Below are 14,137 nucleotides of genomic sequence, written 5' to 3' on the forward strand. Positions count from 1 at the left end.
AACTATGCCTGATAGGATCCGATTATTCTTTTTATTCTGGTTTTGCTGTAACTTTCCCTGGCTTGTTCACTATTTTTTGTCCTCTTCTTTTGAATCAAATTAGATTTATACTTTTTATTAGTTTTTTCAAAGATCCAAGGTTTAGTTTTATTTTATCATTGTCATTTTTAGCTTTCAGTTAATCTATTTCTCCTTTAATTTTTTAATATCTTTATTTTTGTGCTTTTTTTAAAAGCTTCTTTATTTGTTGACTAATTTTTAAAAATCCATCTTCAGTTCATTAATCTTCTATTGGCTTAAATTTATATTTGTAACAATATGTTTTTTTCTTCAAAAGACCACTTTAGCTTCATTCTAGAAATTTTGTTGTTATATCATTATCATATTTAAACATAATTACTGTTTCTATGATTTGTTCTTTGACCCCCCACTCATGTAGGATTTAAATGTTAAATTTCCATTTGCATATCAACAATGACATTATTGCATTATGGTCTGTAAAGGATATATTTACTATTTTTCCATTTATTTTCAATATCTCTGTACCCTAAAAAGTGGTCAATTTTTCTAAGTTTCATATCATATTGAGAAGTATGTATATTCTTTTGCAGTCCATTTAGAAGATGACATAAGTCTTAGTTCTGTTGTGCATTCTCCCCACAATACCCTTTGATACAGTAATACCACTACTAGGTTTATATCCCAAAGACATCCCAAAAAAGAGAAAAATGCCTATTTGTACACAAATATTTATAGCAGCTCTTTTTGTGGTGGCTAAGAATTGGAAATCAAAGGAATGGCCATCAATTGGAGAATGGCTAAACAAGCTGTGGTGTATGATGGTGATGGAATATTATTGTGCTATAAGAAATGACAAACAGGAAGATTTCAGAAAGGCCTGGAAAGATTTGTATGAACTGTTGTATAGTGAAGTGAGCAGAACCAGGAGAACATTGTGCAGTGACAGCAATACCGTTTGATGAAGAACTTAATGACTTAATTATTCTCAGTAATACAGTGGTCCAAGACAATCCCAAAGGAGTAATGATGAAGCGTTCTATCTACCTCCAAAGAAAGAACTGAGATTGATTGAACAGACTGAAGCATCCTATTTTTCACTTTCTTTTGTTTTTTAATTCATTTTCTTATACAATGACTAATACAGTAATGTTTTACATAATTGCACGTGTATAACCTATACTTGATTGCTTGCTGCCTCAGGGAGGGAGAAGGGGAGGGAGGGAAGGGGGGACAAAATTTGGAATTCAAATTTTTAAATAAGAATTTTTATTATTATTAAAAAGTTTTTTGGTTCTGGATTTTCTAGAAATTTGTTCAATTCTATTTTTTCCTGTTTTATTTATTTTTCTGTTAGAATTATCCAAAATGAAGAGGGACATTGAAGTCTCTTTTCATTAATGTATTATTATCTGTACATAATATTTCTTTATTAACTTGGATGCTAAGGCATTTGGAGCATTTAAGTTTAATATTGATACTGGTTTGTCTTCTTGCTTTACCTCAGCATAATGTAATTTCCTTGTTTAACTTTTGGGGGGAATGTTTATTTTTGCTTTATATGATAGGATTATTACAACTTCTTTTTTGGATTCACTTAATGTACAGTAAAAATTTTTTTTCTAGTACCTCACTTTTATTCCTATTATGTCTTTGTTTTTAGAATATTTCTTCTTGGTAGGATTCTTCCTATATCCTTGATTATGTAGTTCATTATTGACCTTTGCCCCCTACCCTTGATAACTGTCCTCATTTACCTCAAAATCTCTTTCCTGAGTCCATGCCCTCCCCTCTCTTTTGGATGTTGATTACCTTGGAGAGCTCTGATTCCCCTTCTCTAGAGGCAGGATTAACGGTCTCTCTAAGAAACAGATCCTTGCAGATAATATCCATTGTAAGGTTGTTGTTTCCCTTTCTAGAATCTCTCTCTTCACTCATAGGAACATTTATCAGTGGTACTCTCTCCAACCATTGAAGCAAGGTTTCTTTTTTCCCCTTTCCTTTTTTCTTTTTTTTGTGAGGCAATTGGGATTAAGTGATTTGCCCAGGGTCACACACAGGTAGTACCTGTCAAGTATCTGAGGCCGGATTTGAACTCAGGTCCTCCTGACTCCAGGGCTGGTGCTCTATCTACTGTGCCACCTAGCGGCCCTCCCCTTTTCCTTTTTCAATCCTTTCCTTTGACCTCCTCCCCTTTTCCTCAACAGATTCTTTTTCCTGAGGGACTGCAGGAATTATTTTCTCTTCGTTGTTAGTCATTAATTTGGGTAGGAGGCCAGGGTCAAGCCCTGACACGTGTCCTGCCTGCCCTGTTCCCTCTGTCCCTCCACTCTGGATGAGCTCTATTATGATCTATCTCAGCTTCAGCCAAATTCCTGCCTTTTGGAGTTTGGATTTCCCGGGCACTGAGAAATGGGGTGGGGGCATTGGAGTGTGGAGTCATGGTCTGTTACCAGACCCTGCTTGGGTCAGGTGGTCAGTGCCACCTTGCTGTCAGTAGCTTGATGGACAGTGGGTAAATATTAGGTATCAATCAGTTCATACCTTTTAGTGGCATGGAGAGAGCTGAAGTTGATTTACCTTTGGCACATAATTTCTCTTTTGGAGAGGGTTGTGAGGATGGTTCTCCATTTTGTTGGCCATGTGACCCAGCAGTCTCTTGAACACTGAATCTTAATCAACTGTAGGAATCGGGCTGGTTTTCTTAAAAAGTGTACTTGATGCTTTAAAATAGTGATAATTTCCACGATCAGTATTTGGCAGCTAGTTTCTTATCCGTTTTACTTGTTGGAAAATAAATAGTTTATGGTTACAGTCCTTTCATCATTTGAAATGGCAGAAGAGTGTGCATAACATAATGTAACGTGCTGGCTAGAGTAAAGGGGGGAGAATCGCATTGGTTTGGTCATGGCTCTAAAGACAAAACAATCCTGCCCCCCCCCCCCATTTCTGGGATTCCTTCTGCTACTCCAAAGTAGGTACTTTAGGCAGAAGAGATCCCATTTCACCCATGACCAAAGTTTCTTTGACATCCTGTCTCAGCACATTTCCTGAGGTTTCTTAGGTCATTAAATTCCTACGATCTGCAGTTAATTTTAGGAGCAGAGGTAGGGAACACACTTTGAATCTATAAGAGAAATCAATATTTTAAGCCTCAGGCTATACACAAGGAGGAACAGGAGGCATATAACCTTCTAAAGATCAGTATTTTTTAGGAACAAGGGCCTGGTATTAAAACTATACAGTAAGTCAATTGAAAACCTCTCTGAAATGATATATGGGGCCCCTATTCTACTTAAAATTGGGATTAATTCATCTTAAGAAAATGAATGTATAGAAGACTGGATAAGCAGAAAGAGCCTGGATACTTGGGTATGAGATTTTATTTCCTTGTCCATAAAAGGGCTATTATTTAATGAACTAAAAGTACATATTTACCAGTTTATTGTTCTTCAGTCCCCATTTGGGGTTTTCTTGGCAAAGACACTGAAATGGTTTGCCATTTCCTTCTCCAGCTCATTTGGCAGATGAGGAAATGGAGGCAAACTGGGTTAAGTGACTTGCCGAGGGTCACACAGTCAGCAAATGTCTGAGACTAGATTTGAATTCAGGAAGATGAGTCTTCCTGACCCCAGGCTTGACACGCAATCCCCTGCGCCACCTCAATGCCAGTTTCTGTTAAAGTACAATTTGGGTAAAATCTCAGTGTCTCATCGGGGTGGTGCTTGACACATTGAGGATTTTCCTTCTTGCACCCATTTATTCATCAAACAACTTAAAGGACAAATGTGGCTTAAATCAACTCCCAAAGTTCCTCATTCCAGTGCAGTATCTTCCTGAAACTGAAGTGACAACCTCCTATCTAAGATCCCAGATTCTTTTAAGCTCCCACTGAAAGTTATTCCACCAAAACAAAGGGACGTGGCTGCTGGAGTATTCTAAGTAAGTCGCTGTTTAACTGTGAAGCAGCCTGACGTCACGGGGGATGAGTTAAACTGGTGACACAGGCAATCCCCACACACTTCTAGGAACTGAGGGGCTAGCTTTGCGGGCCTACACTCTTATTAATGATGTCACTGTTGAAAGAGCATTCACCAGGGCAACCTTGGTTAGCACATGCTCATGTTATACTTCCCTGCCCCCATTGCTACCCCCATGACAAAGGCCCTCCTCAACGCCTACTCCATTTCAAAAGGCTTCTAATGATCCCTCCCCCCTTCTTTCGGGGGCTCCTAAGTAATCTTGCTGATGCTCTCCTTGACCAAAAAAATACAATCTTCAGGGGCTCCTCTTGCCCACAGTTCAAAGCCTCTACATATCATTCAAGGACCGCTATAATCTATGATCTCGTGCCATTGTATATTCCCACCCATAACTCGTGTTATTCTCATCTAGGTGACAGTTTAATGTCCCCTTTGGGTCTTTGCTTACTAATCTTTAGGGCTGCAATGTCCTTTCTTATCTGCACCCGCCCAATTTCTACCCATTCTGTGAAGCTTAACTCACATATCACTGACTCCATGGGACTTCCCCATATCCCATTTGCTAATGCTCTTCCTCCTCGGACCTCACATGGCTTTGGGTTCTGTACTTTTACAAGGGACTTGCCATGTAAAATGCTGAATCCCAGAAATGTGTTTCTGTTCTTCAGTGCCCACAAAGGCAGGAGTCCTGGACCTAGCAGAATTCTCTGTACTCTGTCAACAGATGTAGAAAGGAATAAATGGAATTTCTATGGTAGAACAAGGGATGTGTTTGAAAAGACAAACACAGGCTCCTTTGGGTTTTTTTGGGGGGGTGGGGCAATGAGGGTTGAGTGACTTGCCCAGGGTCACAAAGCTAGTTAAGTGTCAAGTGTCTGAGTCCGAATTTGAACTCAGGGCCTGTGCTTTATCCACTGTGCCACCTAGCTGCCCTTCCTTTGGGTTTTAAAAACTGCTATTTCTGCTTCAAAATGAGTGCTGAAATCTCCCAGATTGAATATGATCACTCCTTTCATACCAGGAACCTGATCAGGGACCCAGGTCCTTGCTGTGTGGTACTCCCGTGTGAGGCAATGCTTAACTGCACAAGACTGGATCCGCATGATAGGGAGCTTCTCTATACAAGTAAGCTGAAACACACTAGCTTTGGCTACTCCCTGCTTCATTACCCCATTACATTAATCTCTCAAAGTGTAGGAAAAAAAGTGGAATTCAGTTCTTTGAGAATAGTACTACTATAACTAGATCTATTTGATAAGGAGAGAATGAAGTCCATATTATTATAAAAAGATTTTTTTAATATGCAAATTAATACCCAGCTTAAAATCCAACCATCAATCAATTCTATTTAATGCCGTGATTTAAAAGTCCAGGTTGAGCTGGTCATTCACTTGACACAAAGGGCCCAGAGGAATTGTGAAAAAAGGAGGCGGTTTCTGGCTCTTTGTTCTAGTTCTGTACAATCCATAGAAAACGAGAGTCCGCAATGTACAAGGATGTTAAGTGTACACGACTGAAGGGTCACTGGGCTGACAAACATCATCAGCATATAAATCTTCTGGTAGTTCCTCTCCACTATCAGGAAAATAAGTAGGGAACGGGAGAGTTTTGGAAAAGTCTTTATAGGCAGGCAGGGCAGAGTCCCGGATCTAGGAAAAGAAGTAATACGTTACAAATCGAGGCGCTTACTAAGTTGACCTAAGTGCTGATTGTTCTAGAATTATATAAAACAAAACCACCCTCCAAAAGACAAGCACTGGCATTTTGTTCATGCTCTCTACCTCCACCATCCATTAACTTGCATCACTGATTATCAACCTTCTGTTGAACCTTAGCTTTCCTAGAGATCAGACCTGTCAAATTAATGACTTATAAATTCCAAAGTACCACTTGTGGTGGCACATTATATATAAAATTCATTCACTCAAAGATTTGTTGTTCAGACATTTTCAATTGTGGATGACTCTTCATGATACCCCCCGCCCCCAATCCCGGAGGGGTTTGCCACTTCCTTCTCCAGCTCATTTTACAGATGAGGAAACTGAGGCAAACAGGACAGCGTGAAGTGGCTTGCCCAGGATCACGAGCTAGTAAGTGTCAGAAGCCAAATTTGAACTCAGACCTTCCTAACTCTAGGCCCAGCATTCTATCCACATAACACTCAAAAAAGTAAATAAATGCCTATTATATACAAGAGTTTGGTAAAGGAAGAAGTCAATGTCAAAACTAATAACCTAAAAGCCCCATAAATTTTAATCTCTACATCTTGAAAACAGGCTATTGTGAAGCTGGGAAAGGAAACTATATCTCACCTGAAATCTTAAAATGCAACTGAAAATATGGGTCTGAGATGTGATGAGAACAAGAATGTTTTATATATCTTTATCTTTTTATCTCTCATTCTATTTTGAATCTATATACAGGCTTTTCCTTAATGGTGACACACAGTTCTGTTACTATTTATAGTGCTAAATAACAATTCAAATAAAGCACCAGACTCTTCCTAGCTGTAGTTCTGGACAAGTCATTTTACCTCTGCCTCAAGTTTCTTAAAATGTAAAACAGGAATCATAACAGCTCCTACCTCACAGGATTGGTTGTGGAGAGAAAATGAAATAATTCTAAAGTGCTCGGCACAATGCCTGGCACATAGTAGGTACTGAAAAAATGCCTATGTCTCAAAGAGTCAATGAGTCTTTATACCCTAGCCACTGGTGGTGATTTTTTGTTATGCTATGATATCCTGATATTAATGTTTATTTATAGTAAAAATGTTGGCACTATTTTTTTGGGAAAAATATCCCTGGTTTTGTGACAGCATTTGACTCATTCTATAGTCCTCATTCAGAGAGAATTTTTAAAAATTACATATAATTATACACACACAGAGAAAAATGAGGCATAGTCATTTTGGTAAAAAGAAAATGAATAACTTGGTTGAAGTAAGTACACAGCTGCCATACCTATAGAAAAATAGATTTATTTTTGTCTCTTTAAAATTGTTCATAAAATTAGCAAAATATCATAAGCTACTTATTTTACTAAACTTGAATGTAGTTTCAGTAAAGGTCCTAGTCTTACACTTAATCAGGTTAAAAATTCAAAGGCTTTTATGAAATTCATTTCCCAATGGAATGATGCCAAATTACAGCAGAACGATTTTGAAGGAGTCAAGTGTTAAGCAGGTGAGAGTCGGGTCCCCCACCTCATTATGGATTCTTACTGTAAGTTAGAAAACAGGTGCTAATCCCCAACCATAAAGCCCTCCTTCCTCACATTAACCTGTGCTGTACACAGCCGAGTCGCTTTCAGAGAATTAAATGCAGCTAAGAAGGAAGACAAAACCAAGCAGGTCTCCTGGGAGTGTTGAGGAGCTGTGTCTGACAGGCCTGGCAGCAGCCTGGAAAGCTCAGTTAAGGGGACAGCCCATCTCTCAGAGCCCCGGGCTGCCACGTTAGAGGGCCATGAGGTCTGATGGGAGGAGAAAGCCAGGGAGACGAGACGAGGACTACTGTGTGTGAGAAACAGAGAGGACAACTGGGTGAAGGCCAGGTGAGAAGGGCATTGAAAGCTAACCAGAGAAGGTCCACAGTGTGTGAGTCAGTCAGGCAGTTTCCTCTCCACCTAAATCACTTTGACAGCCTTGTCTAGGCTGGACTGGAATGAGGAGATGAGAGAGTCAGGGAGACCAATGAGGAGGCTATTGAAATAATCTAGGCAAGAGGTGGTGAAGGTCTGATGTCTAGTGGTCGCCGTGTGAGTAAAGAGAAGGGGTCAGATGAAAGATGTTGTGGGGGTAGAAATCATGAGATTTACTAAGTGACTGGAAATGAAGGGCAGAGTAGGGAGCTAACAAGACTCAGACCAGGAATGTGGGAGGCCAGAAGGCTGATGTCTTCAACAGAAATCGGGTTTGGGGGCAAAACAACAAATTCTCTTTGGGAAATTCTACATTTGGAAGGCCTAAGAAAACCTCAGGAAAGTGACCAGGTCTGGGTAGCTGGGCATTATTACCCATTGGGTAATTACCCACTGCATCCACTGGTTTTAATCCCATGACAACACACATTTCTCCAGTCTAATCAAGTCACCCCTAAGGAGGATCCCACACCACACCCCAGTGACCCATGTTCTCTTCCACACCCACTTCCTCAGCTGAGAACCTTCCTTCTTTCTTCACTGAGAAAACTGAAGCCTTTCTATGTGAGCTCCCTCTTTTTGCTCCCATTCTCTTACTCTCAACCTCCCTCAAGTCTCCTTTCCCACAGCTGCAGATGGGAGGTGGCCTTTCTTCCTGCCAAAGCCAACCTCTCTCCATGCACCTCTCACCCTGTTTACTTCTATCTTCTCTAGGTTGCCCTGTTTGTACCTCCTTCTCTGCTGTAGGCCCCTGCTCCCAGGGCTCACCATCTCGCTACCAGCCTTGGTATGGACATAATTGGCCCTGGTCCTACCACAGTTGAGACTTGAGAGAGGCACACCACCAATATGGGATAAAATTCTCTTCTGGGGAAAGGGGTCACGGAAACCCGTAAAACAAAAATAAAAACTGCTCTTGGTTCTATGCATTTTCATTTCCCCTTTCTTTAGTGTCAGAGGGGGAGGAAAGGGGAGGTTTGCGCTAAGAATCTTGGTTTCTTGACTGCCCACAAACTTCCAGTTGGAAGCCGACCCCATGAATGTGAGGTCCTCATCCACGGACTGCTAAGAACGTGCTGCTACAACAGCTGACCCATCATCGACTTCAATGAGAGGCTCCAAACCTAACTAGGAGAAGCCTTGGCCTGGTGGGAGGACAGCTCTCAAGCACTTGGTCACGGGGGGGGGGGGGGGGGGGGGGGGGGGGGGCGCATTATCACATCCAGCAGGATGAGTAACGATATCGGCCCAAGGACCATCACAAAAATAATTCACGTTTATGTACTAACACTGAATGCTGAGTAGTGGAGAAATTCTAAGAAGAACCTGCTAAGACCCTCTGACATCTGTGCTGATACCTGACTGCATCAACGCAAAGGTGGGCAAAGGGGAGAATGGGGGCAAACAGAGGAGAGGCTGAGGCCTAGGAGGATGTGGAGAGTCTACAGAAACCTTACTCCTTTATAACACGAACACTTGCTTTGGGGGAAAAAAAAAATGAGACACTGGAAAGGGCAAGCAACAAACCAAGAATGAAATAAGTCAGGGCTTGGCACACTCTGGTCCAAGGGCCAGGTCTGGCCCACTGGCTGTTTTTGTATAGCTTGTGAGCTAAGAAAGGTTATTACAGTTGAGGACTTAATGATTCCTCCACTCTCACATGAGGTCATACACATTAGATCATGTATATTTAAACCCAGACAATGAAAACAAATTGTACTTACCTTTACTAAGCAATTCTTATGCCCGGGCACAGAGCCATTCACATAGATTATATTGTGTTTTGTGTTTACCCTCCACACCTAGGGTATAAAATAAAGATTAAAGTTTCAGTTCTATAACCTTGAAACCTTGAAATCTGCTTTCTACTATCAACAGGGGCACACAGGAGCTTCAAAGTGAGCCCATATGCTTTCATGAGTTTTGGTGAAGTGCAAGGAAAACAATCACCTATAAAACCTCCTGGTATTATTCCCTCTAAGAAGCAAACGAGCTAAAGTATTTCACACCCTTATAATACAAACTCTAGCAAAGTAGAAAGAACAATGTAATCTATCTTACAAATACAGTGGATGTTTTTTTTTTCAAATGTAAATCATGGTAAAATTATCATAATCTTTGGATTTTGCTGTTGGACACGAGCACTGTCAAAAATCACAAAGCTGATTTCTAGTCAAATGTTCCTCAACTCATTCAAGAAATTATTCGGGGTGGTATCAAAGAGTAAAGCAAGTAGTGTCTGTACTTTGCTTGGAAGAAATCATCTTGTTTTAAGTGATGGAAGCTGAGATTCAGTCCTCCTGGTACCTTTCTTTCTTTTTTTTGTGGGGCAATGAGGGTTAAGTGACTTGCCCAGGGTCACACAGCTATTAAGTGTCAAGTGTCTGAGGCTGGATTTGAACTCCGGTCCTCCTGAATCCAGGGCAGGTGCTCTATCCACTGTGCCACCTAGTTGCTGCCCCTCCTGGTACCTTTCAATGACAAAAAGCTCTTTTCATTGTGGCTCTCTTCAAGAAAGCAGGGGAGTCTGGGGGTTCATTCTTCTATCTCCTTACAGGAGGACCAGTTCATTATGCTTAATTTAGATTAGAAAAAATATTTCGTCACACCTAGATTTACAAGAAGAGTACTGACTTAACACCTGAAAATTAACGTAATACAATTAGGGTTCTGCAAGCCAACAACTTCCAGTTCTACAACCAGTTGTATAAGAGAGTGGGATTTGGAGTTCAGCAGGGAACCAGAGATCATCTGAAATCTACTTAAATATTTCACTTGATAGATGGAGGAAGGTTTGGCTCAGAGAACCTATACCTTGCCCAAAGTCACAAAAGTGATATTTAATAATCAGTGACTCTGAGATTCACTTGAAATGTTTGTTTGAAATTTAATTATAAGACTAATACTCAGGATCAACATTGATGAAAGGTGAGGTTGGTTTATAAGATACTGAAAATTAAAATTTGTTTATAAACTTGTTAAAAGAAGCATTAAAGATATGCTTTGCATAAGTTGAAAAGCTTAAACTCTAAAGAGAAGGCTAATCAACTTCTGATGTATCAGGTTAGAACTCAATTTGTAGAAAATAACTCACTGTATACTCTGAGTTCCGACTGTGGGGGTGTGGGCATTTCTACAGATTTACTGATGATTTATTCCAAGGAAACCCATAAATTTCATTAGGACATCCAACTACATCGATGTCATTTAGGATGATAGTATTAGGGAATCAGTAATTATTTCTAATACCTTTAAGGCTACAAATATAAAATCTGCCAAATATATACAACTGTAATGCTGAGGCAAACCTATATGTAACTCTCTCAGGCTAATAACTTTTAAAAATGCCAGATTATCAAGACTTAGAAGCACTTTTTCATAAATAAAAATCAGTATCTGGTGTACTTTTAAAAAGAAAAACTACTTGGGGCAGCTAGGTGGCATGATGGATAAAGCACCGGCCCTGGATTCAGGAGTATCTGAGTTCAAATCCGGCCTCAGACACTTGACACTTATTAGATGTGTGGCCCTGGGCAAGTCACTTAACCCCCATTGCCCTGCAAAAAAAAAAAAAAAAAGAAAAGAAAAACTACTGAAAGAACCACATACAGGAACCTATCTTGGCATCTTTCTGCTTTGTGCAAATGTTCCCACAAAGTCTTTTCTTAACACATCTAAAACTCACCTTCAATCCAAATTCTGTTCGAAATATGTTGCCCATTTTACCAGGCATTTTTTTCCCAGGCCAAACCCTGGCAATATCCTATAAGAAAAAAAAAAGGAAAAGGAAGTTGTCTGGTTTTTCTTGATTTCTAAGGGTATTAATTAAAATCCATTACATCAAAAGGTGTTAAAACATTCTTTTCCCCTTTTATTTTGTGAAATGTCCTTAGTAAGCTACATATCGATTCAAAATACACTTTGTCTAACAGGATTGCTTTTCTAAATTAGCCTGACAAGGTCATTGGATGAGATAGGGAAAAACTTTTACTAGAGATATCAATGACAGACTACAGCAACAGATCAACTCCTAGTAGCATAGCAAGGTGGTTGCTTACAAAAAGTAATAAAGAAAAACAAAAAGACCTTCCTATAGTGCAGTCACTAACAAGAAACAGAACAAAGCTCTCCTGTCACACTACGGCATCATGATCCTGCTCTCTGGCCCCAATCCTCTCATTCACTCTTTTGAGGTTACTTCTTCCTTGAGGCCAGGGGTGATGAAAGGACAGAATCGGTTACCAGGATAATAAGTTAGTTTGTCCGGTCCTGGTAATGATATCTGATTCACATCATCAAGCTGCTTCCCTCAGCCAAGGCCAGTTTGATGCTCATGATGGGTGGTTGTGACAGTGACATGTGAACTGTGCGAAAGCCTCCTTGAAGACTGGGTAAAGGCTGGGTCTTTGTTCTTCTGTTTAACCACTCTGGACAACCTTTTCTGATTTTCCCTCCCTGGTCCCATTCTTCTTTTCTCCATTTCTTCTCTCTTATCTGCTCCAACAGTGGAATGAATGCCAGGTTCAGAGGACCTCTGCTTGAGCCCCAGCTCTGCCACCAAGTACATCTCTCTGGGCTTGTTTCCTCCTTTGTAAATGAGGGGACTGGACTCCGTGACTCCAAGAGGTCTTCTACATCTATGATCTTGGACCCCTTCCAGTTTATCACCAGAGGTTATGTGGAATGTATCAGTTATGACCATGAATTGGAGGCCACAAGGTGTTTCACAGCTAGATCCAATTAACAAAATGTAACTCACAGAACTTCTCTTTCAATAAAGTCAGTTTTAAAATTCAGATTCCTGAGTTTGGCAGTGATAGAATGTGAGGTCTGGCAAATTCTACAGAGAAGGGAAGAAGCACTGACAGGTGCTCCGCCCAGCAGACACAGTCTACTCAGACACGGAGAGGGTGCTGAGCTGCACCAGAGCCACAAGTACCCCCATGAAGCAAACCACAGTTGTTATAAAGGGGCAGCAGACAGGAAAAATGCCGCCTGTACTTACACCAGTTGCTATTGCTCCGGGTCTTCGGTGGGTTTTGGTCTGACCATGACTAGCAGGCTGGCCTTTAAACCCCCACCTTTTCATGACTCCTTGAAAACCTTTGCCAATTCTGGAACCAAACAAAAGGACAACAGTTTAAATCATGAACAAACCTATAATTCTCTCACTTGACACCTGTAAGGAGCTAAAATTCTAGCTATGATGTCTAAAAATCTAATGTGTGGTTGCCTTAAATTAGAAGTTTTAGCACCAGTCTTTAGGCATTAGGCATTTATTAAAACATACTAGGTATTAGGAAAAAAGAACACATGGAGTTAAGAAAAGACCTATCTAGCCTAGAGTTCCAGTCTGGTCTGGTTTCTCCTCAGGCCCTCCACCACAAACCTGCTTCAAGCTGATTGGTTAGCATCATCCAAATCCATTGGTTCACTGGACTTGAAGGTGGTCTCAAGCTGAGTTCAAAGTCCTTAGCTTCTGAGAACAATACCTCCTTAAGGGCCAGCCAGGTGTGGTTACAATCTAATTAACTTGAAGTAGACTAATCAGCAAAGTCAGTCACTCACTTAATTCAATCCAGGTGGGCATTTAAGTATCTGCCAAATCCCATTATTTTCTCATACACCTAAGAATTTTAGCAAAGGTCACTGTCTTTCACTGCCATGACCTAGCAGTTCTTAAACTTCTAACCCAACAACTGAGGCCAGGAAAGCTACAAATATCTGACAATTCACACACCTTTATCCTTATCTTGAATTTTATCCTTTCCTGAATTGTCATTCAATGTGGAAAAAAACCACCTCACTATTAAAGATCATTGCATTACTATACTGTAAAAGTACAATACCATCATTTCACAGAGTAGGCCCATGTAATTCTGATAATTTATATACTATAAAATAAGCACTATGAACCACTGTAACATGAAAAGGAATGTTTGAATTTCTGAGATGTCAGCATTTTAAATAATATTTTAATTAGAATTTTGATTTTTTTTTTTTTTTGGCGGGGCAATGGGGGTTTAGTGACTTGCCCAGGGTCACACAGCTAGTAAGTGTCAAGTGTCTAAGGCCGGATTTGAACTCAGGTACTCCTGAATCCAGGGCCGGTGCTTTATCCACTGCGCCACCTAGCGGCCCCCTGAATTGTTTTTAATAGTTTCTGAAACTGAGTTATTCACTCTCTTCTTTCCCTATGCATTTTCTTGATGTATTGATTAGTACACATATGAAGCTATATAATATTGTTTTATGTAATACTGTTGCTAAATACATAATTCAAAAGACATATTTACAAAACATTGATTGCCATGGTTTATATTGATAGAAATTGAACAAAAATGGGGTTTTTTATCATAGTCATGTAAATTATAGACTTGGAAGAAATGAAGGAGTAAGTTAAGATTACAGAGAGTTATACCTTCATAGATTTGCAAGGGAAAATAGTATTAGGAAGCTTGTAAGAAAGTAGAATTAGGAAAGCTTGCTTTTAATTA

General features: G+C 40.1%; 1 protein-coding gene across 1 annotated transcript in view; it reads right to left on the reverse strand.

Annotated features, from left to right (window-relative positions):
• Nucleotides 1-5,278: 5,278 nt before the first annotated feature.
• MRPL3 (mitochondrial ribosomal protein L3) overlaps nt 5,279-14,137 on the reverse strand; it is a 36,681-nt gene continuing 27,822 nt past the window's right edge. The window contains exons 7-10 of the mRNA XM_043969310.1: nt 12,646-12,754; nt 11,326-11,403; nt 9,365-9,442; nt 5,279-5,650 (exon numbers count right to left, since the gene is read on the reverse strand). Coding sequence (XP_043825245.1) covers nt 5,501-5,650; nt 9,365-9,442; nt 11,326-11,403; nt 12,646-12,754 — 415 coding nt within the window. The 3' untranslated portion in view covers nt 5,279-5,500. The remainder of the gene's footprint in view (nt 5,651-9,364; nt 9,443-11,325; nt 11,404-12,645; nt 12,755-14,137) is intronic.

Source organism: Dromiciops gliroides, chromosome 5 (genome assembly GCF_019393635.1).
Source record: "Dromiciops gliroides isolate mDroGli1 chromosome 5, mDroGli1.pri, whole genome shotgun sequence".
Classification (NCBI taxonomy): domain Eukaryota; kingdom Metazoa; phylum Chordata; class Mammalia; order Microbiotheria; family Microbiotheriidae; genus Dromiciops; species Dromiciops gliroides.